This window comes from Protopterus annectens, chromosome 14.part0, assembly GCF_019279795.1.
Source record: "Protopterus annectens isolate FY-2018-M chromosome 14.part0, PAN1.0, whole genome shotgun sequence".
NCBI classification, from domain to species: Eukaryota; Metazoa; Chordata; order Ceratodontiformes; family Protopteridae; genus Protopterus; species Protopterus annectens.
In genome coordinates this window covers 836,589,369-836,614,368 of record NC_056748.1, presented here as the reverse complement: position 1 = coordinate 836,614,368, position 25,000 = coordinate 836,589,369, and the positions used below count along the sequence as shown (strand labels likewise).

The following is a 25,000-nucleotide window of genomic DNA, read 5'->3' as shown; positions in this document are numbered from 1 at the left end:
GTGTGTGTGTGTGTGAGGTATTCTTGGGGGCCATTTCTAGATGAGAGCCTCACTGGAGAATTTCCCTAGATGAGGGGAATAGGGACTACTGCAACTGACATTTGTTATAGAAGCAAAGAGGTCTTAGCAGGGCTTGTCCAAGTAACAGAAGACTTTCTGCAGTATAGAAAAATTAATCTCTAAAACTGATGTACAGTTTGGTCTTCATCTGTGGTCATATGCGTTAAACTGTTTGCCCTTGATAATTCCCACCCTCACCTTTTGCAGAGGCATATGCAGTAACCACCACTACAGAGCTGGGAATTTGGAAAAGGCTAACTAGATACAATTCAGAGTATACAATTACTTTTGTATGTTAATCCTGCATGTTCCAGATATCCTTATCAGATTTATTTATTTAGCTGACATTCATTTATTTAACATATGTTTACTGGGAAAGTCCGACTTGGACAGAGCCAATTTTTCAGTAGAGGCCCGGGGAGAAATGCTCCAGATGCGTGCCTTTGGAATGTGGGAGGAAACCGGAGCACCCAGAGAAACCCACATGAACGCAGGGCGGACATACACAGAAGGCACCCCAGCTGAGAATCGAACCAGAGAACCTCTTGCTGTGAAGTGACAATGCAAACCATTGCACCACTGTGCCATCCTGATGAAAAGTGAATTTCATTAACTGAGACCACTGGATGTTGAGAGCCCACTATAGAACCCACATGTAGAACTTTGATTGTGGGACTATTTAAGTTGTAGCTGTTATGAGGCCCAGTGCTCTGACACAAATCAGAATGAAGAAAATGGGACATTGTAGGTTACAGAAGAACAATCATGTCGGAAGGAAGCCTTGTTTTGCTGAATAGATGGTCTAAAGTGCATCCTATGAATATTGGTTTCTGTGAGGGTTTCATATGGGACTTTACAGTGCTGACAGTCATTCCCAAGAATCAGAAAAGACTCGGGGACTGGTAAGCTCAACTAGACCAGAAGTTGATGCAACTAAGATAAAGTAATCTAGATATGGAAAGACCTTCACACCTCACAGCCTATGGTTGTCTGTGCAACAGAAATGTGTTTGTTACACACTGTGGGAGCTGAGGTGAGACTGAATAGAACTGTCTGAAACTGATAATGATTGACACTAATCCAATAGCATAGAAACATCTTGGACTGTTTTACAATCTTGATATGTAAATGAGCATCTTTTGAGGTCAAAAGAACTTATCCAGTCTTCTCCTTACAGGCAAAGGATAGACTACAGCATAACTATGTGGAAAGATTTCTTTGGGATTAACTTATTAAAGCCACATAAATGCAAAATTGGTATTAGGACTTTTTTCTGTTTTTTCCCACTAAAAATAATCTGGAGTAATAATTTTTAGGTTGTTTGAGAGCTCTTGGATGGATCTTTGGCTAATGATTTTAAACCCTCTTTCCTCATTATACTTTTTATTATTAGGATGTCCAGCAAAAGAAGAGAGTAGGGTATGGAGGGTTGCATAGAAGGGGATTGTGTAACCTCTAGATATTATTGTCTGAATCCACTTGTCATGTGTGATGCCCAGCTATGCATCTAAGTGGGAGGACAGATGACCTCTGATTGTCTCCAGTGGGGGACAGTTGGGCAAGACTTCAGGAACTAGACTGCAGCCCCCTGATGGAGGATTGTGGAATCCCAGCTGTTTCTGTTTTCTCTTGACTGTGGTATGGCATCCGTTCTGGAAATTTGCATGGCCTAATGGTTTCCTTTCAATGTTTCATTACCTTGCTACTGTTAGTCATGTTAGTACCATAACTTAAGTGGGCTCTTGTGCATCCTTGCAATAAGGCATTGATGAGTCTGAAATGTAATGCTAGCAACTCTGAAGGTTTTGCTCTTCTTTTACATATTTTTCAGTTTCTAATTTATCTGCTGATTTTTAAAGGGAAGGTACTTGTAAGGGCATGTTAAGGAAGGATACCTTGGAATCTTCAATAAAACCTTTGAAGTGCAGCCAAGCATGATGATGAGCTTGGCTGACACTTGCTGCTCTGTGCTGTATCATCTGCTGAGCGACTTGCAAGCTGCATAGTGAGATTTGAGACAGAGAACACGATTGCTGTCTGTGACTAACTTATGTTTCAAGTGTTCATTAAACATCCAGTGACTGGGAATTTTCACTAAGTCCTTTTTCAGTGAAGTATAATGTGTGTGACTGTTTGCCATCCTCAGCATGTAATGAGTAAACAAGCTTATCCTTCACTAAGGAAGATGGATAGCAAGACTCTGTGGCACATGATTCTTAAGCACCAAGGCAGAACCAATAAGAGTCTAGCTTGAGAATCTTAATCTTGCAAGACCAGTTATTAGGAGGCCAAAGGATTTTATATGGTCACTTTGGAACAGGTGCAACAACATTTTATTTTTCTTGTGGTTCTGATGACAAGGTGAATCATCTCATCCACAAGGGGACTACCCTGGAGAAAGCCAGTAAGCACCAAAAAACCTCTTGAAGGGAATGACTTCCAAGATGGCTGCACTTTGATCAACAACTTGACTTCAGTTCTCCCAGTGTAAAATCAAAAACTGAGAGATAAAGGCCAGGACCTCTGTCACTTTTAGTAAATTCAGTAACTGGCTAGTAAGTGCACTGTCTGGATGACAGCAAAGAAGAAACTAACAGAGCCTGAAAGAAAATCAAATACAAAAGATGGAGAGAAAACATTGACTGAAAAGAATCCTGTAGCTGTGCAGCAACAAGGAGTTCAAGCTCCAGCATTCATGCAAGTCATGGCTTCCAGTATTCCAGAGAAAAAAATAAGTCAAATGTGCTCAGAGCTGATTAAAATAAAGACAACTTTGTAGGAGTATATCAACTCAAATAACAAAAGACTGGAAAAATGGAAGAAACTTCAAAAAGATATTCAAATGAACTGCAAAAATCAGAGGTCAAAATGAAGAAAAGGCTGGCTGAGAATGAGACCGCTCAAGAAGAAATGTTTAAAAATGGTAGCATTAGAGGACAGAGCATGCAGAGAAAAACCTGAGATTTTCTGCTGTATGAGAAATTGGCAAGAACAGACTATATTAATTTTATGAAGGCACAAACAAGCAACTAATTAACCATGAGAAAGCAACTAAGACCTGTATCAGTTAAGATGCAATCTTACCAGCAGAAAGAGTTTGCCCTTCTTGAGTGAGATAGGACAGGATTTGTTTGTGGACCCAGTGCTCAAGAGTTTTTGAGGGGGGAGAGAGTACTGCAGTAGGGCGATAGTTGGAGAGTTCAACTGAGTTACCGCCTTTGTGAATTGGGATGGTGTAGAATTTCTTCCAAAGAGTTGGGATGGTGGACTCTCATACAGAGCGGTTGATGAGAATGGAGACTGGGTAAGCTATGGAGTTAGCAGCAGCCTTTAGGAAGATAGATGGCAGGTTGTCAGCTGATTGACAGCATTGTTTAAGTTTTAGAAGAAAGTTTTTAATTTAGTTAGTGGGGATGGGATTTAGTGAGAAAGAGCAGTTAGGAGATGTGGGAGTAGTGTAGGTGGAGGTTGGTATGAGTTTGCTAATGGTTTCAATAAAACAGGTACTGAAGATAGATGCTGTTTCTAGGGGGAGTTATTGGGGTGGGGTTTAGGTGTAGAGGGGTTTCCAGGGTGGAAAATGTGTTTGACAGAATTCCAGATTTGAAACAGTAATTCAGCACCTTTTTGTAATTTTCGAACTTGGGGGGGCACAACGATGCTAGCTGAAAGTGCATACAGCAACGTGATTGTAATATTTTCAAACAGACTTATTTTAAAGCAGTTTTAAAACTAGTAGAAGAACCATGCATTTTTAACTAGTCAGAGCTGAAAAACAGTGAGGTGTAAAAGCACAGTATTAAAAGATGCTACAGCCTTGTGAAGGGGACTGACAAATGACTTAACTGCCTAAGACGATTGTTCCTCATTGCTAACTGCTGTTTTCTAGCTCCCCAGTGCCAAGTCTTGATGTTGCCACTCTGATGAGACATGCATTGCTGGCTCTCTTGTATGCCCCATAATTAGAGGTTCTCCTTTCTGGATAGTCTTACACTGGAGAAGGCTACATGATAATATGAAGTTTGTAAGAGGTGCGAGTGGATTAAAGCTGCCAGAAAAAGTGAAAAGGTCTGATCTGTTATTTCATGCAAAATCATGCACACACACAAAATCTTGCAATGACAAAGGAGATCTGGAAATACTAGTCATCAGAGCATCGTGGGTAGAGAGAAGGACCAAGCAGCCTTGAGAAATTTTAATTGTTTAGCTGATTAAAAGCTTGCAGGTTCATTCCCCTCAGTTTGAAGAATATAGACCTCCTGATGCCAGGTCATCCTTTGAAAAGTGTGCACTGAATCAAAACAAAATAGAATGAAACTACCTTGCATTTTTTTTTCTTAGTGATGTCTAGACAAGGAATTATAATCACTAGATTCTTAAACAGATTATTATGAGACTGAACCTAAACAAGAGATTTGTGCAGTTATTTATTTGCATTTGTTTACCGGGATGGTCCATTGGGCCAAAAAGTGCCCATTTTTAGTGGAGGCCCGGGGAGAAAAGCTCCACAGTGATTTATACAACAATACAAATCTGGCAAATACAAGAAGAACTGGCAATGAACTAAGTCTTGAACAAAATAATAAGACAATGACACAATGCAGTTTTACAGACGTCCATCTACTAATTCTATATGTATACATAAATTACAGCAAATATTAATAATCAGGAGATAAGGTAGGTTTAAGGGGGTAGGTAGGATGAAGAAAGAAAAAGTGGAAGTGGGGGTGGGAGAGAGACTAAAGTCAAGTTATCGATCGTGAGGAACTAGCACATGAGCATAGCCACTGAGAGGACATATGTTGTTTTAAAGATTTTTTGAAGCGAGCTGCATTACTAGGGGATCTAAGTGATGGTGGGAGACAGTTCTATAATTTAGCAGTGGAGAAGGAGTGGAGCATTTGACCAATGGAGAGGCTGGGTTTGTTAATCTGCAGAAACATTTGATTCTCAGACCGGAGGGTCTATTAGGGTGATAAAATGTAAACAGAGAAGAAAGGGCAGGGCAGCTGGCAGGAATGAATATTAGTTTGTGGGCAACTGTTAGTTGTACATATGTGAGATGGTGGGGAAGTTCTAGCTCGTTTAGTATGTGAAGAGAGGCACAGTGTTGAGATGAATTTTGTCTGTTAGTGACAAACTTTGCAATTTTGTTATAGCAGGAGTTGAGCTTGGATTTAAGACTGGCCAGTATGTTAGTAAAAGGAGGATCCCCATAAAGAAGAGAGGGGAGTCGGAAAGAGGAGGCAAGTGCTAGTTTTGATGAGTAATTGAGGTATGTTTTGTGATAAACTTTTTTTAATGTTGTTGTGAATATGCAAGTCGAAGGTTAGGTGTTCATCTACGGTGACTCCTAGAAGTTAAGTATGTGTGATGACCTCAATAGCAATGTTATCTTGGGAGAATATAGAGAAACAGTTTTTGTTTATAGTAGAGGTCTTTTTGGGGATGAATAGCATAAGTTTATTTTTTTTAGGGTTTAGCGCAAGGTGGTTGTTAGTCATCCATATTTCAGTGGAGGTAAGAGCTGACTGGGTAAGTTTCTGGAGTCCAGGTGGAGAATTGGCATTGCAAATGATAGTAGCATCATCTGTGTACTGGATGACTATGCCTTGAGAGATAGTAGAGTGGAAGTCTTTGATGAAATTGCTGAATAACAGAGGCCCTAGGATGGATCCTTAGGGAATACCAGTAGTGGTGTCGAGGAATGGAGAAGAGTGAGTTTTGCCATTTAGTAGCTTGTTGCCTGTTTGTGAGTTAGTTGGAAAACTAGAGAAGGGTAGAGGGAGACATTCCTAAGTCAGAGAGTTTTCTAAGGAGAAGAGGGTAGGGTATAGTATCAAAGGCTTTGGAAAGGTCTAGAAATAGAGAGGAGACAAGCTTCTCGGCATCTCGAGCTCAATTGACAGTCACAAAAGGATATTAGAGCTGTAGTGATGCTATGTCTGGGTCTAAAACCATGCTGAGTTAATGATAGTAGGTTATTGTCATATAGACAGTTAAGGAATTGTTCATGGATACATTTTTCAAGGATCTTTGAGATAAGGGACAGAATAGCAATGGGACAGAAGTTGGAGATATCAGTGTTATTTCTACCTTTGTGCAGTGGAAGGATGAATGTTTTTTCCAAATGGTGGGAATGTAAGACTCTTGAATGAACCTACTGAGAAGTAGGCTGACAGGGTATGCTATGGAGTTTGCTGTTTGAAGGAATTCTCGGTACAGGTTGTCAGGGGCATTAGTGCATGGTTTTAATTTCAGAAGTAGTTTTTTATTTTTACTGTGACAGTAGGGATAGGTGCTAGAGAGAATTTATGCAAGTGGGGGGCATTTGTAGTTTGGTCTGATGGGTTGGGATGATTATGAGGGAAGTTGGCGGTGAGATTGATTATGGCATTTATGAAATGTGTTGGAGGGTGGCTATTTCAATGGGATTTATTTCTGGATTGGGACAGGGGTTACTGTTAGATCCTGGTTATAGAAGGATGTTTATTGAGCTCCAAAAGTGCTTTGGATTTTGTTTGTGCTGGTTTTGTAAAGTGTGGTAGTATCCTTTTTTTATCCTTAATAACTAGGTGCTTTACTTGGCTGTCGGTTATAAGGTCATTTTTTTTTGTGTTTTTTTCCAAAGCTTCCAAGCTTTGTCCCTGGTAGCCATGTTCTGTTTAGTAGCTCTAGTGAGCCATTGGGCATGATTAGATTTTACTCATTTTAGTTGGGGGGGGGGGGTGCTAGCCTGTTTAAGATGTTTAGGAATGTAGAGTTGAAAAATTCAACTGCTTCGTCTAGAGGAAGAGTTTTTAGTGGGATCCTAGTTAATGCTGTTTAAAGTATTGTTAAAGGATATGGGGCAAAAATTGGATAGGTTTCTAGTATTTTATATAGATGTATGTTTAATGCTACTGTGGTATTATGTATTATAAAGACTAGTAAGTGGTCACTGATACTGTTTGGGAGAGTTCCTGCAGTGGAGATTTTATTAGGGTCAGAGACACCATGATCCAGTCTATGATTTCTCCACAGCTGTCATTTTTGTTGGGCCTAGTAATATCAGTAATTAGCTGGCTGTAGTTAAATAGGTTTATGCTAGGGGGTGTGTGCTGCTGTGAGAAGTCTAAACAATTGATATTAACACCCCCAAGAATTATTGTTTCTGTGGTTATGTTGCTGGATGTCCAAGCTATGATATCCTCTAACACAGGGATATTATTGTATGAGGGAATGTATAGGGTAATGATGCAGAAATTTTTGCATTTCATTTATTTTTAGGAAGGTAATTGGGACTTCTGCAGTAGAAAAATTGGGTATAGATGATTTGTATGAGACTATATTGAAGGTATTAGGATAGATCAATGCTACTCCACCACCTTCTATGCATGGCCTATCTGAGTGCAGGCATGCAAAACCAGGGGGAAGGAATTCTGAGTTATTAATGTATGGTTTTAGCCATGTTTCAGTAGCAGCAATAATGTTGGGCTTGCTATGTGCTATCCAGGCATGGAATTCAGGGACTTTGTTTCAAATGCTTTGCAGTTTAATTGTAGTTAGATTTAAGGATTTGTAGGAGTTGTGTAAGTTAGGAGTAGTGGTGGGGAGATGAGGATTTTGATGGATATCTATGCATAAGGTTAGTTTTGAGAGTTTATATAGGATAATAGTGAGTTCTAGCTTTTTTCATAAGCTATGGTATGGATAGGTAGAATGGTATGAGATAAATTTGCCATTTAAAGGAGTATTTTTTCATTTAAGGCAGAGAATATTGTCTTTTGAGTATAGGTTAGGTGAGATGTCAGCATAGCTACTGAGGAGTAAACTATGAGTGGAGGTTGTGAAAGTGGGTTTGTGGCGGATGTCATTAAGTTGTAGTAGGGTAAGTTGTAGGAGGGTTAAGGATTACAGGAGGCTGAGGGCTGTTAGTGTATATCTAAGTGGAATTGTGTTGTAGTAGATTATGGTGGTGTAGAGTTTATAGGTTAGACGAGGAGTAGTAGAGGACGTTTAATAAATATAGAGGGTAGAGAAGGAAGCTATGTGTAATTGGAGGTAGTAGGACTAGCTAGTGGGAGTTGTAGATTTGAATGGAAGTGTGTGGAGTGGGCAGTGTTTGGATGGGAGCTGATGAGGGGGTGGAACTAAGCTTAGAATAAATCTAATTGAAGTGTGGGTGGGTGGGAATGGGGGTAGGGTAGCAGAGTGGAGTGAGTCCGAGTGCATTGAGGATGAACGGAGCTGGTAGAACCAAATCACACACACGGCATGAAAAGAAAACAATCAGGAAAGAAATGAGCTGTAAATAAGATACTGTAGGTTCTAGGCATTGTAGGTAAACTACTTGAAGGTATCCCCACTACAACCTGTGTTAACCCAGTTATTGTTTGTAGTGAAAACAATGACTTTTCAGTGCTGCTATTAAAACAATCAGAAAATTGGGACAAATAGAAAGACTAAAAGGATCAAATGAAAACTGGAAATGATTCTGAACTACCTAAAGCCTAAAAGTCTACTTTGTGATCTTGAAGTAGGAATATGTCAATAAGAATTGTACTGATCAAAGGCTGTCACACAAGCTCTCTGAGGAAGTAAATGTTAGAGAGATTGGAGGGTAACAATTTTGAACGTGGGAATGTTTTGATACTTGTTTCTAATGACCCTCCATTGGCCAAACATTATCTGGAATAATTGACTGCAACTTTGCATGGAGAATGACCACTTTCACTGTCCCAATGTGTACTACCTTTTAGAAAATAACTTTTGCCCTGAATAAATTAATCCCTGAAGCAAGTGGAATCCATTTTGATTCAAATTATACCCTGCATCTTCTTTTTTGATCAATTGTGAGCCAGTCTGTGCAAACCCTGTAACAGTTTCTGTAGGAACAATGCTCATCCTCCAACCTTTTTGTATGTTATACATGAGGAAAGAGAAGTTTTCAATGAAGAAGGAGGAGCAGTTCATATCTCATATGCCATTCATGGATTCTATGAGCTCTGTTAGGTGAGTGCAATGAGTTATAACATATCTTATTTTAAAGTCAGCTGCACTAGCCAGATATGACATACCCTCTCTGTATGACTGACCTCTAAAGAAGTGCTGCTTCTGAAAAGAGCTTGTATCATAAAAAACGTAAACTTCTGCCATGTCTATTTGTGTCAAAATAAATAACATGAAAGCAGTTTGTCATTTATTTTTTTGCCTTGCCTTTATGTTACAGTTCCTGAATTGGGGAGTGTATCCTGACCAAAGTCCTTAAGAAAGCAGAAGACTTCTTATTTTCTTATGATATTGAGGCTAACATTCTCTAGTTGACCAGGTTGTCCTGTGATTGTGGTTGCAGAAATTCCTGATGCAACACAAATAAACAAATGTCCAAAGCACATTTTAGGCAAAACAATAAAACCAATGAGCTTATAATGGCAATGTTCATAACATTCCAAGTGTTTTGCTTGGAAGCTCTGCTATCCACTATGAAGTGGGATCTCCGAATAATTGCTTTCTGCTTTGAAACAGACTTTGCATTTGCCTTATCAGGTTTAATATCTAGTAAAGAGACATGCAAAACTTTATATTTCATAGGCACCTTGTTTAACTCGCATAACTAAAAGCAGAAGAAGGTACATAAGGAGTCTGCTGAACTAGATTCTTTTGAATGTTTTCACCATCGAACTCCAATTTCTTACACAGTGATCACTAAATTTGGGGGACAAATCATATGGAGCTGTGAAGGGGGAGCTTTTTCTTCCAAGAGAGACAGGCTGCCAGTATGTAGGGAAATGTTAATAGAAAAAAATCCTTATTAAAATATACTATATATGCTTTCAAAACAGTTTTCACAGGGCTAGAATGTAGGATTGTTTGTCTTTGAACTAAACAATTCATCAACTGTCAGACCTTTACCTGTGGCTCACCTGATGTGTGCTCTCTCTCTCTCTTTCTGTCTTAAATGATTTGAATATGTTGACTTCTCTATTTTATCTTTCACTTTTTTTGTATGGAAAATAGCCTCCAAAGTTTAAAACAAATAAACTGTAACCCTTAAATCACGCAAGTCTCAACAATGTCAGAACAAAGTTAAAATGACTTTTTAAATAATGTTTTGAAACATCTGTAAATTTAGGACTCTGTGGATATCATTCCCTATCCACAGATGATGTTTTTTGACCAAGGAAAGTACAGATTATTGTATATCCCTTTGTTGGAATGCAAAGCATGTTTTTGTTGTCTATATGGTAATGTCAGACCTTAGTGTGTTGAAGATGCTGTGTTGTACTTTTAGGTCACATGACTCTAAGAAAAGGGAAAGGTAATTTTTTTCCACTGTGTATTATACTTTTCACACTTTTTCTAATTTTCTCCAAGTTTGTGTGACCTCTTGAGATATTGTACACGTGGAGGTTGGGATGTGAAGGCAGATGCCTCATATTGCTGGTAGGGTAAAATGTTTGTTTAGGAGTGTTTCACAATGTTTTCAGTTTAGCTACTTTGTAATGAAATTTTGTGTTGCTTTAAATGTTTGCAGAATTTAATTATTTGTCACTTGAATGATGTGCAGTTAATCATAGTAGATCCTCCTAGATGATGTCCAGAGACTCTCAGGCTAGAAAGGGATGCTGTGGCAACAGCATGAAATTATAGCAACAGTCAGTATAATAACATCATAAAATTGTAGCAACAAAATGTTAATCCATATACGAATACTGATGCTAGGAAAGAGATAAATTAAATATCTCAAAATAAAACTTTGAGAAGTATTACAAAAGAAATGATATATTATATTAATGCTGTTATGCTTATATAAAATGAAGATAAGTTAATTTCACTTATCTGATCTAGCTGAATTTTACAAAATACTTACTTTTAAAGAGAAAAACAAAATGTATATTATTTTCACTTAACATCATTTTATTTTTCACTTTATAAAACTGCAGACAACTAATGGTAGCAGTGCATTTAAATGTAATTGGGTACCGGAACAGACATCTTAATGATTCAAGTTTCATGCATAGAAGGCCATGCTAATCAAGCATAAATACAACTACTGCATTTTATAGAAACAGTTCATGCTCTTACAGTCCAAAGGCAGCAAAGGCTAAATGCACTCTGCAACTTTAATTCACAAAACAACATACATGTTCATTCCAATCCAGTCTTCAGTGGATGAAACAAGCGTATGTCTCAAACTGTGGGATTCTAAAAGGCTTGCTCTCAGTATAAGCAAGTCACTTCAGTGTAATGCTGCTTTTGAAATGGAATTAGGCTGAAGTAATTCACACTTTTACTGTAAGTCTATTAGAATTCTGCCCATAGTATATGAATATGTATACGAATATGTATACAATATAAGAATGATGGTCTGTCGAAACATGGGATCTAGAAAAAGGAAGACAGAAAACCAAAACATTGATCAAGAACAACCCCAAAATAACACTGAATCATGAAACACTCTATATTTGCAGGACCCATGTTCCCTAACTTGGGTCCTGCAAAGGGGCAAGTGCAAGTTTCAGTATTGTGGGTTTCTTCATGGTTGTCTTTCTGTGTTCTTGTGTTGAGATCCTGTATTTTGATGGAGCATCATTTACATATCTGATAGTAAACTGTGATACCTCAAAATATACAGGCTGAATACATTAACATCAACATGCCTTATTTGTCAACTTGATGTCCCCAGCTATGTTTACATACGTCTTTATTCTGGCAGCTATATTTCAGGATCTGGATGATTTAATTTTCTGAAATCTGAATCCATAAAAACAGTTATTTCTTAGAAAAATATAATTAATTCCAGTGGTACAGCGAGAGAAGGGCCAGTCTGTACAGCTTATTGGCGATATTTGGTCTCTCAGTGGAGTAATTTTAAGGTTTGCCCAGATTTTGGGGCCTAGACTCCCCATTATTTTTGTTTTGTCCAGTATTCTTGAGCAAAGAAGCCAAGAGGTACGAGAGGCATCCAGGATGGAGTCTGAGCTTCTTCAGGAAAAGCATTATCATCCAAGTCATCCAGTGTGGACACATGCCAGAGTATGTGGCCATAGCAAATGCAGTTTCACAACTGAAACTTCCGTGAACTGCACTGAAGACAACTCTTGAAACTATAGAGAAGGTCTTGACCACTTTCTCTTTGAAATCAGATTTGAGGAGGGAGGAACATTTATCAGTGCATAGTACAGTGAATTTGGACAGGTGGGATGAGCACGAGGGCTGTATGCCCCAGCATAAGAAAGGAGTATACTTTCTTAACAGCCATTTCAGGACTTTTAACCCTCTTGTCTGGTGGCAAAGTGCTTTTTAATCTGTTGGCGCTTTGCTGGACCAGAAAATAATTCCCTTGAGTTAGACAGAGAATGCCTGGTTAGGGGTACACTAAAATCATCTAGGGGGAATAAAGAAATTATTTGTTTTCTTTCAGGTTGCATTAAGAGAGTCTGGGCACTTCCATGTACATTTAAAGCATCCTTGCTAAAGATGCAAAAGGTGATGACAAAAGACCTGCCCTCCTTTTTCTCCACCATACACATTAAGCTATTCCTTAAGGGAAGGAATGGTCCATGGAGGACCTCAAGAACCTTAGGATGTCTCCAATGGTGGGGTTATAGCAGTATGCTGATGAGGATTCATTGTTCTTCTCAATCTTTGATTTAATGAATCCTGAATTCCTCTTTCTAGGATGCTGGAAAGGATGGGGTCTCTTGTTTTCCATTAACTCAAGGGATAAATTTATGCATGCCCTCATGTGGGCAGAAGCATGCAAAGGAAGTTGTCCACAGGTCATGTAAAAGGGATTTTATGCTTAGGACAATGCCTGCAAACTGTACTAGAGGGACATGAGAGGTAATATGTCCGGCCTACTGATGCCATTTGACCTTGTTTCCTAAGTATGCATTCCAACAGTTAGAGTTCAAGTTTCCACCAGACCTCAGATATTTATTTTGAAATCCAGGTGATAAAACATGAATGTTGGTGTGAAAAAATCCAGTTGGATTTTCCCTCAGTCTGAACCATTGTATCCTATTGGGTCCAGGATAGACCCAAGGTGAGGAAACCTTGGTCTTAAGTACCCCTGACCCATGACCTATTGACTCAAGAGACTGCTTCCCAAGATTAGACTGGTAGTCGATGAGTTCTGGCTAATTGATTGGGGGATGGGAGGTGTCTACAACTCAGAAGACACACACAAACACATATTCCCCCGCCTATGATGGGAGCTGGAAATGTACTTCCTTTGGGGTCTTCATTGCAAAATGGAGGATGGATGCAGGCTTCAGCTGTCAATAGTAAAAAATGAGCTAAGTTGAGGGGACTGGAGGGCTGTTTTTAAAACTGATATTCCTCTAGGAAACTTAAGCTGTGACCCCTCACCCCAACTCTGTCATTCTGGCTAACACCTGGCATTGCACGTGGGACTGTGTTGATCACCATGTAAGGAATGACAAAGTAGATCAGAGTTTTCTTCTGTACCATCTGCAGGAGGCTGAACCTTGGCACTTCATCCTCTCCCTGGTAATAATGCTAATATCAGTGGCACTCATGGCTTATTACTTAGTGACTATGTAGACATTTAGATTTGCTTTTAATCATTAATGTGGGAACATTTCCTTATATGTCAGGCTTGAATTCTGAACTGTGGGAGTAGCAGAAAAGAACTGGAGGGTTCAGGAACTTATCATACTTTAATATTTGATCTGTGGCACCGTAGTACACATGGTATCAAGTATTTGGGCCAATGAGTGAAGGAGTTTCCAAGAAAAAAATTCTAAGTTCTGATTGGTCAAAAGGGTAAAACCAATTGTTGAACCCCCAAGGAGAACTCCACTAAGTCACAATATTCCAAATTAACTTACTCCAAACATCCTGAATCTTGAAAAAAAAATACTAAAATATCTACACAAAGATTTTATCTTGTAAGGTGCTCGTAAATGAATGAGTGATGTCTGTAGAACAGCATAGTCCCACATTATGGCCATCTAAAAATGTCTCTTTCCCTTTATGGATTACATACTATTTGAGGATTATTCCAAGCAAGCATTTGTGTTATTTTCAAAAATTTATCTAATTCAGTATTTCTTGAATAACAAAATGCTCAAGTACCAACAACAGTATAGAGAAGCACCCCTTTCATTTGTAAATGCTTGACACTTTAAAGCAAACACACATAAATACAAGCATAGAAATAAGAATGCCACATATTTATATAGTTAACAGAACAAGGGTTAGTTCTTTTAATAACCGAAATATTAAAATAAAAGCAGATGACCAGACATATTAGACTATATTGAAATACACATTTGCTGAATTTCCTAAGATAAATGAGAAAAAATACAAAAATCACACAGCTAGCATAGTAGTCATGCCAAATTATATCCATCCTAGAAAACTCATTTAGTACGTATACTAACTTGGCAGCAGTGTTGGCAATAACCTGGGGGGGAAAGAAAGAAGGGAAAAAAGAGCAAGATGTATACGTTTAGAATTTTCAGAAGACAGAGAGGTGCATAAGAGGTCAAATGCTATACCTGCAAACCAAATTTTCATTGACAGAATAATGGTATTAACAATTATTCACAGAACACTTTTAATATTGTGGAATTTTATTATGGCTATTATAAAGTACATTTATGTGACACACTCACCTTACCAGTAGATCATCAAGAAACGTTGATTCTAGGACCAGTCTGGTCACACTCACCCCAGGTTTGATGCTACCCCATGCATTTATTTATATAAAAGTCAGTGGTTTAACTGTAATTCCCACCAGTTCTTTAGGAAACATTTTGCTCTAGGAGACACTCAGAAAAGTCATACAGGTAAAAAAATGCTTCTTAATATAAAATATCAAGAGACATGAAATGCAATCAGTCCACGTGCTGCAGAAACCTATTTTGAAAATATAATGCAACTGAAAGTATGTCTTATAACCATAGCATTTTTTCTTTGAGGGCTACTACAGTAGGTTATAATGTAAGGATATAGTCTCAAGCAATAAATCAGAGAAGGAACACAACAGTCCATGTCATTAATGTGAGCACTTTCATTGAAAACTTGTTTTTAGGCAGAGTGCTTGGAGTTGTGCCCAACCAAATGATTTCAGCAGTGAAGGTCATATTTAATATCTTAGAAGGGGTTATGCTTATGACCATATTGTTTTTGTATTAGACATCAGAGTAACAGAATTGGCTAAAAAATTGGAAGCATCCCCTTTGATCACCCTTGTAATAGGCTTTCCCTATTATTCATGGCAAAAGACAACTTACGGAATTTTAACTGTTTTGACAGATATTGCTTTGAGACTAGTTTTCCATTCATGCCCTTATAAAATACAGTAAGAAACTGTTGCTAACATCTGCACCGTAGGATTCTGGGTAATTTGGAGTGTTCTGTATAGACATTAGGTGTAAAAAAAAAAAAATCATCTGCCTTGCAGTGTGTGTGTGTGTGTGTGTGTGTGTGTGTGTGTGTGAGAGAGAGAGAGAGAGAGAGAGAATGAGCATGTGCACACTATTACTGTAAGTGAATCTGGTGGCAGTGAAGGCACGACCGCTGTAAAATATGATATACCGAGTATGCAAGTATCATTTACATTGTCTTGCATTTTCTTTTGGAAACCATCTCTCTTTCTCTCTTATCTCTACTCTCTCTCTCTTTCTCAACTCTCTGCCTTCCTGGCATTGTAACTGTTTGCTGCTTTACTCAAGAAGCCAGTAGTTGCTGGTTATCTCTCAAACCCACTGCTGTTAAGGCAGTGTCATAACTTTCTGATGAAGTTCTTGTTTTTACTATTAAAAAATGAAAGCATTCAAAAAATACAAGCTGTGTCTGGAGCCTTGCCTAGGAGGTTGGTAGAATTTTTCTCAGTTGCTAAGTTTTGGATGTGTTCTACCAAGCTTTTGGTTTTCATGATGAAAAAATACAAAGAATTATGAATTGTCACATAAAAAAAATCTAGATATTGTTCTTCTGTTGCCTTTGTAAGTAAAATCATGCTCTTAGGAAAATTTGCTTATTGTTACCCAGGTATCCTGCCCCAAAATAATTACCGATACAGGTCATACTGTTATACTGCTTTTACCCCTGGATAAATAAAAGACCACAATAGGCTAAAGTGGACCCTGAGATCTAATGTTTTGGAAATTTCCATCAGATTCATTTCAGAGCTAACAGGAACACTCAGGATATAGGCAGATGCGCACTATGAAAGTCACTGGATTCATATTAAACTTTAAGGGATTAACATTTATCCAGCAGAAGGGCAGCAAATATTCCAACTTCATGCACATAAATGAAATTAAAAAATGGTATCAGTGAGTCAGCAAAGAAATAAGTCTCACAAGCTTGTTTGTCATCTTACTAGGTATCCAGTTAAAAGCTTCTAATACAATCATTGTAGTATATGTTTTGCATATTATAGGAAAATATTATTCAGTAGCAAAGAACAGGGCATTGGAGGCACTCTACCAACTTCTGGAAAGTGACTCAGCAAGTCGCACAAAGAAACCATATCAGGTTGCAAGGCAAAGACAGAAAGATAAAGAAGATAGTCAGACACCCTTCATAAGGGATGCCAGCAACAACCTGCTCACCAGTCCACAGGACATCAAAGACAGATGGAAGGAGTATTTCCAGCAGCTTCTGAATGAAGAAAACCCCACAGACGCTGTACTGCCCCAGAAACAGCCTACGATGAGAGAAGAAGAGAATCCCACCCTAGAAGAAGTAAGAACAGCACTAAGGAAAATGAAGTCAGGGAAAGCGGCAGCCTCAGATGATGGCACATTAGATATGATAAAGATGCTAGGTGAGATAGGGGAGAAATGGTTCCTGAGGGTACTAATAGCAGTGTGGAGAGAAAGGTGATTTGGGCAGTACTGCAGTGGTTTGAAGTCCCAGAAACATTGGTAGAACTGGTGCAGGCTATGTACAAGGACCCCATGACTCAAGTAAGAGCAGTGTTTGGCCTCACAGAGGGGTTCCCACTAGGAGTGGGTGTACACCAGAGTTCAGCTCTGACTCCACTGCTGTTCATACTGGTGATGGACTATATTTCCAAACAGCTCAGAGGGGACAGATCAACAAAGTTGCTGTATGCAGACTATGTGGAATTACAGGCAGACTCTGAGCTAGAACTTCAAAGGATAGGAGGATGGAATGCAAAACTGAAGGCACATGGGATGAAACTAAGCATAGATAAGACAGCAGTAATGGCAGCAAATTGGGGACATCAGAAGAAGGTGAGAATAGAGATAGAAGGGAAGATAGTGGAACAGGTAAACAGTTTCAAGTATCTGGGAGGAGTGGTTGAGGAATGGGAAGTCTGAAAGAAGAGGTCAAAGCTAGAATCAGAGGGGCTGCAGCCAACTGGCATAGAGTGTCAGGTGTAGTCTATGACAGAAGAATGCCAAAGAAGCTGAAAAGTAAGGTGCACAAGACAGTGGTGTGACTAGTACTACTGTAAGGTACAGAAACCTGAGTAGTAAAGGCAGAACAGCTGAAGAAGCTAGAGGTGATGGAAATGAAGTGCCTGAGAAGGGTGGTAGGATGCACACTGTGGGACAGACAAAGAAATGAGGACATAAGAGCAGAAGCACAGTAGCTCCAGTTGCAGAAAAGATAAAAGACAACATATTACGGGGGTTTGGATAACTGCAGAAAAGCAGAAGACAATCTGGTGAGGAAGATTTGAGGTAGACAGGAAGAAAGTAAGAGGAAGCGAGGACGTTCAACAAAGAGGTGGCTGGATTGTGTGGAATAAGATCTGAGACAGTCAGGCCTGAGTGTTGAAGAAGGCAGGGATGTGGCACTGAATTGCGAGAGCTGGCAACAATTAACATAATACCCCAACCCCATGTAGGAAAAGTGGGAAGAAGGGGGCTGATGATGATGATGATGATGATGAAAATATTAATGTTGAAAGGTTGTAGTGACACATGAGTTGGGCATCCAGAGCGGTTCTCTCCTGTAGGTACACATCACTTCAAAGAATTCAGTAATCTGACACATGACAGTACCAGAAAATACAGAATTCTGGATATATTCTTAACCAAGGTGGAGGAGGGTCATGGGCTGTCTGGATAAAGCCAACAGTGATTAGAGCAATATATTTTAGAATGGGGTGGTTTGTAAGACTAGAATAGAACAGATGATTATATTGAATGTTAGGGAAGAGGATTATGATGAGTGCTGAGCTGGGGAGAGTTCAAAGATGAGTTAGGGTAATGGAGACCATCTGGAGGAATAAATAAATTATGGATATGGAACAGGGATGTGGTACACTGGGCTGTGGACAAGGGTCTGAGGAAGAGGTAAACAAGGAATAGAAGGTGAGGCTAGAGATCAGGACAGACAATAGGAGGAGTGCAGAGGTGGGAGAGGGGACTGTACAGGGTGGTGAGCAGAAAGACAACAATGTAGGTGACGGCAGCAAAAGCACAAGGTTGAGGGGATCAAAGGGAAACAAAATATTCTTTAAATATATATAGCAAAAGAAGGAGGGAAACATCAGACCTGGCCAAGCTAAGCAAAGGGGGAGGACGATCAGGGTAGACTGGGTAAAGGAAGAGGTGTTCAATGATCCATTGTTTTGGTCTTTATGAAGGAAAGAACTGGAGGGGCTATGCTGTGTGTTGAAGTAGGGAAGATCTTGGACAGAAGAAGACGAATGATACCAAGATAGACAGCAAGGATTATGAGAGGGAACTGACTTCCATAATTGAGGGTGAAGCACAAAGACCATATGAGCTTCCTTTGAGTGTCCTCTGGAAACTGACCAGTGTGCTGGTAGAGCCCTGATCTGAGGTTTTCAGTAGATCATTGCTCTATGTTGAATTTCCCGAGGCCTGGACAGCAGCAAGTGTGGCACCATCATACAGGGTGTTTAACTGTGTTTGTGTTATAGATTCTTGCCCAAAAGAATTAGTCAGAGATGTTCCAGTTTGATCTGGTTACACTTACACTTGAAGAGAAGTACAAGTAGACATGGTCTATCTGGACTTCACTAATTCCTTTGACTCAGTCCCCCACAGGTAGCTGCTAGGTTAACTAGAGGAGCTGCCAGCACTAAGGAATGGGATTGCTGCATAGTTGAATGGTCGGGGACTGAATGTTGTGGTGCAAAGGACAATGTCAGAAATAAGGAAAGTGACAAATGGATTATTGCATGGCTCATTCCTGGATTGATTGCTCTTCACCCTGTTTATTTCGGGTATATATGAAAAAGAATTGGATCAAGCATTCCTAGTGGGCTGAATATTGGTGGCTGAGGTTCACTGCAGACAAACATAACTACTTATTTCACAACAGTCCTGTTTCCTAATACTAACTTGGAGAATGTAAATGATGGCAAGAGAGCATAAAAGGTTCTGATGGTATTGATGGTATCTGGAGTGCACCACCATGAGCAAGGTAATAGGGAATTAGCAGTACCCAACAGAATCCTTGTGCATATCCTCTGGAAAAGTCTCTGGAAGCAAAAGTAATACTTCCACTCTACCGTACCCCAGTTAGGCAACACCCTAAGTGTTGCATATATTTCTGGAGATCAGACAAGAAGAGGGACACCAAACTACTGGGAGGAGTCCAGAGAAAAGAGAGTAAAAGGTTGCATGAGATGGAGAGAAAAGGATGTGACTGGGGACTACAGGAGCTAGAGTTGTTCTGACTGGAGATGAGAAAATATATAAAGAGGCACAATATAGGAGTGTATGATCATGTCTGGATGATGTGAAGGAGTCACTGTGAAGGAACACAGGATGGTGTAGAGGGCATAGGCACCAGAGTGCACACAGCATTTTAATCCCTGGACCCACAGTAGTACTTCTTCACTGAGAAGGCTGTAGATCCATAGGATGGACTGCTGAATGGGAGGTAGAGACAGAATCCATAGGAACATTCAAGTGGGCATGGGATGATGGAAAAAGGATAGAGGAGAGACTAAATGCTGAATGCACTTATGTAGACTAGATATGCTTACTGTCATGATCTGTCAAAGTAAACATTTTATTGCATTTTTCTCCGGGAATGCAAGTTCAGTACACCTCAAAATCTTAACTGTATTACACTGTAATGCCGTGAGAACAGAAACAAATATTTATTTGCATCCAAAATATGATTTTTTAGCATCTGGATTGTTTAGACAGAAAATGTAACATTTTCTTCTGTGATGTTACCTTGGGGTAACTTGTTGCATCCATAGGCTTTAATGGGGCTCCTTTGCACATGCAAGGTAGAACACCCATTAAAGCCTATGGACGCAACATATGTTTCTCCTACACTGATGCCACTGTGGTTAAAGTTTACTCTTTTCTTTCAGTGACTTCAGTGTATGGAAAGTGTATTTTTAAGTGTTTCTTTTGTCAAAATACAGAATGAAAAATCTCCCTTATGGGTAAAGGTGATGTTTGGCAGTTTTGCACTATGTGCCATGGTGCAAACGAAAGATTAGAAAACGAAAAATCACTCTAAATGGTTAAGAAAAAAATGACTCTATACGTTGGTATGTAAGGGGGTTATCTAACAAAATACTGTTACTTATGAGACCATTTTTTTCCTTGACTACAGCAGTTCTTTTAAAATGCATAAGAATTTTAAATTTTACTTTTGCTGTGATTAACCACAACACCTAAGTTACTTCCTATGTGAAGTAATATCCCCCCTTCTCTGGACAGTGCATAATATACTCAGATATTGCCCACCTTTTAGGTGTTACTGCAGATAAGGTCATTGCCTTAATTCGGATCAAATGTTAAGCTGAGGTTCCATCTCCCGGTATTGGTAGTAGCTCAGGTGGATGTGAAAAATTCCATGGCACTTACTGAAAAGAAGAAGAGGTTTCTTGTTGCACTGACTAAATGTCTCCTTATCGGTATGAATACCACCTTGGATCTTATTGAGAAGAGGCTGTTTTCCTAGTGGGACTTACCTGGTCAACAAAGTGTAAATAAAAAATAAAGAAAATGATTTCTAAATCACTGGACTGCTGCTGCTTCAGAACAGTATGCAGCTTACACTTTGAATTTATTTCAAACAGATTAGGAAACCATGTGAACCCATCATTGCACCCTTGATATAGCAATCTGTAATTAATTTTATATAGCATGTATGTGCTCTGTTCATTTACAGTAGGTAATATGAGTGAAAAAGAAGTGCAAGGGCCACAAACGCAATGTGATTGATTGACCTTTTTCTACTTCATATGCATTAAGAATTGCTGTGGTACTAGTGAACTTCAGAAGTCCACGTGAGGTATTTCGAGACAAATTTAATAAAAAGTCATAATACTCTACTGGCATAATAAAAATGTGTTTGCTATCTATGGATTATTGCTAAGGACAAATCTCTTTTTATCCTTCTGGTCTAGAAACAGTCATTGTTTTCAAACCCAGAGTGAACAAATAATCATTACTCCTGCTTTAATTTTTCCCCAGTTGACTGGAAAATGCTGCCAGTTTTAAAATCTCAATACATGCCAGAATTATCTTTTAGGTATAGCAATGTACAAAGATAAATTAGGAAGCCAGTGAGTCATTCTCTATCCATGTATGGTGAGCTCAGAGCAACTGCACCACCACATACAGCGAAAGAGTACGTAATAATCAGTCTGCAAAGAGCATCCTATGAGATGTGAAAATCCTTTCATGGCTATGTTCACAAGTTGCTATTTTAAGGTAGTATTTCTGTAGCACTTTTTAAAGTGAATTATACAAGATACTGTGTAATACATCTTCTATAAATGTGAGTAAAATAGTTGGTGTCCTAGTTTTAAAAACACGGAGAACACTAAATTTTGAGGCGTACAGGGGAATTAAAGAAGCAGTGATGACTTTGATACATACACACACTTACCCACACACACACACACACACACACACACACACACACACACACACACTCTCTCTCTCTCTCACACACACATTATCAAACAATTGCATTTGTTTATCATGCTAGCAAGGTAATGATCAAAATCCTGCAAGCTAGACTCCCAACAAAATATGGACTGAGAACTGCCAGATGTACAAGCTAGATTTTAACAGTGGCACAGACAGTATACATACATAGATTATGCTGTGTTACCACTCTATGCTGTTTTTCCACAATCACCCAGTTTATATGCAAGAGCAGATATTTGCAAAACCTGTAGTAAGAGGTTAGCTGTATATGCCATACCACACTATGTAGTTCTTTTCATACAGAGGTCAGCAGAGGCACATCAAAAGCAGAAAGCCTTTTATACATTCATTAATGAGTTTTGATTAGACTGCATAAATAAATCCAAGTTAGCTTTCTAAAAGGTAAAGGTGATACATACACTGATTGTGTTTGAGCTGTTATCTTTGAAAAAAACATATACTATTCTGTTTAAAAAAAAAATAATGTCTTCTCATCTAAAAACATATCCAGTACCTCATGCCTGGAAGTTAGCGCACAGATCAAAACAGGGGCCATTTAAAATTTGCACTATAACTTTATACAAACAACAGTCATTCCTTTTTCTGTGTTGATTAGCTGTTTAGTCTCAGCACAGCTTTTGTATAATATGCAACTTCCTGTTAATAATGTCAGCATAATGCACACAAGTGATATAAAATGCACACATGATATAGTAATATAAATATTTCAGCCCCCTTTTTTCTTTTCTTTGGTGGTGCATAGCTTGGAATAGTCTATTGTTACTACATACCCTCCAAGAAATCCACCATCTGAGACCTTTCCTTTGGAAACCATGTTTTGCATTTCAGCCATTTCCTGTAGTGTTTCTGCTGAATACAGGCCAATAGGATTGTTGTACATTCTTTTCTGAGTAAGGCTAAGATTGTTTGTAGTGTCATTAGAAACTTCTGCTGTTACCCTTGAGCCCTGGGAACTTTTTGAAGGTGAAATTCTAAATGTAGGGGAGCTAGGTGTTTTGAAAGTAGCAGTCTTTGTAAAAGAAATGGCAAGTTGTGGGTCTGTCTCCTGGCTGTTGATGTAACCCACCAGTGTTCCATTAGCTGCTGTCAAAGAATTACCCAAAGGCCCATCTTTGTTACTGCTATGGTCATTAACGACAGCTCTGTTGCCACTCATTTCCACAGTGTGGTCCTGCATTACCATGCATGCAAAGATAAGGAGAAAAAAAAACAATCACAGATGACATGGAAAATATGAATCCTGAATAAAACAAGACTCAGCCAGTGTCTACACCACCCACAGGCTCCATAAAGAAAATCATGCAGTAAAAATGCTTTTTAAATAAAATAATGTTTTTTACCTAAATTATATTGTGCATTTTAAATAATAAACCATAAGTCAAGTGTACTGCATTTGTTGTTGCATGACTTTGACTAAAGGACAAAACAAACTTGTACAAAGCCCAAGACAGCACTGGCTCGAAATACCTTTACAGAAGTGATTACTGTAACAAATTTATTTGCAAAAGGATCTTCTGTATGTAGTTAGAGAGATTTAATTTGACAGGGACAGACTAAATCTCACTTATGTTTTCTGTGTTTCATCTTCCCACTGAAGATGAATTTCCTCAGGTAGTGCTTATAAATTAGGTACCTAAAAATGTAAGACAACAGCTTCCTGTTCCAGACATTTCCAATGTTATTATTGTGGCTGTAGCTAAAAATATACATGTAGTATGATCTAGGAATATTCAGCAGTTTACAGCTAGGAGCTTTCCTGGGGAATGCAAAATGCATCATCCCTGTATATAGATAGCCAAGTTAAAATTAATGATGTTCTGCTCCCTCCTTCAGTTTTGTTGCCTGAGAATAAAACAACATTTTCAGAAACCTAAAGAATCAAAATTTTCTGTAAGCATATTCGTAGAAAAACACATTCTAAAGCAGTCAGAAGGATGGCTAGTATTTCCAGCTACTTCTACTCCCTCAACAATTTATATACCACATAGCATACACAACAAGCTAGTTCAGCGTCTTTTGCCTAGGTTGCCTAGTATGATCTAGGAATATTCAGAAGTTTACAGCTAGCAGCTTTCCTGGGGAATGCAAAATACATCATCCCTGTATATAGATAGCCAAGTTAAAATTAATGATGTTCTGCTCCCTCCTTCAGTTTTGTTGCCTGAGAATAAAACATTTTCAGAAACCTAAAGAATCAAAACTTTCTGTAAGCATATTCGTAGAAAAACACATTCTAAAGCAATTAGAAGGATGGCTAGTATTTCTAGCTACTTCTACTCCCTCAGCAATTTATATACCACATAGCATACATAACAAGCTAGTTCATCGTCTTTTGCCTAGGTTATGTCGGCCAAATGTCTAGTAATGATTCTGGCTTTAGAAATAATACTCCGCCAGGAAATAATCAAATGACTAAGAAAACATTTCTCAAAATAAAGCTGCACCAATAACAATCCTAGAAATGTACTCTAAACTACAATACTTTTCAGAAATGTGACAGAACTGCAGGTAATTACTGCAAAATGTTTGCAGCTGAAACATCCCTGAGACAATAGGGGCCATTCAAATAGTAAAAAATTCCCCTCCATGCATACCTCTCAACCTCTCAAGTGCAAAAAATCCGGACAAAGCCTGACAGAATGGGGGGACAAAGGCCCAAAAATAGGGACAGATTTTAAATACTGAAAAAAGTTGCTAGAATAACAGAATCTGTCTTAGCATGCACTTTTCTGATGGGTATGAAGTCTGAAACTCAGATCATCCCAGTAATTTGTCAGAAAATCATACATTTTATTAGGAACAGACCAAAAATATGATGCAAATATTTCAACATTCTGCAAAAATCTGGACAGTAGAGAGGTATGCATCCATGTCTTTTAATATACTAGCTATCCGGGGACAGTTGTGAACACGCAATCTGAACTCAGTGGTGCAAATGGATGAAATACAGCTGCACAACTGAAATCAATGAAAAAAATTCATTAATACATTTGATGCCTTGTGACTGTCTATAGTCAAATGACATCACACTCCATCTCCACAAA

The 25,000-nt window shown here is 38.8% G+C and overlaps 1 protein-coding gene across 4 annotated transcripts in view; it reads right to left on the bottom strand.

Moving 5' to 3' along the window:
- The window catches only part of LDB3 (LIM domain binding 3), a 740,470-nt gene that overhangs the window by 432,946 nt on the left and 282,524 nt on the right, over positions 1 to 25,000 (bottom strand). For 3 of the 4 annotated variants that reach the window (XM_044056595.1, XM_044056593.1, XM_044056594.1), the window contains exon 5: positions 14,454 to 14,476. In XM_044056595.1, coding sequence (XP_043912530.1) covers positions 14,454 to 14,476 — 23 coding nt within the window. Of the gene's footprint in view, positions 1 to 14,453; positions 14,477 to 22,726; positions 23,128 to 25,000 lie in introns of all 4 variants that reach the window. The other variant, XM_044056591.1, reaches the window with a different exon arrangement.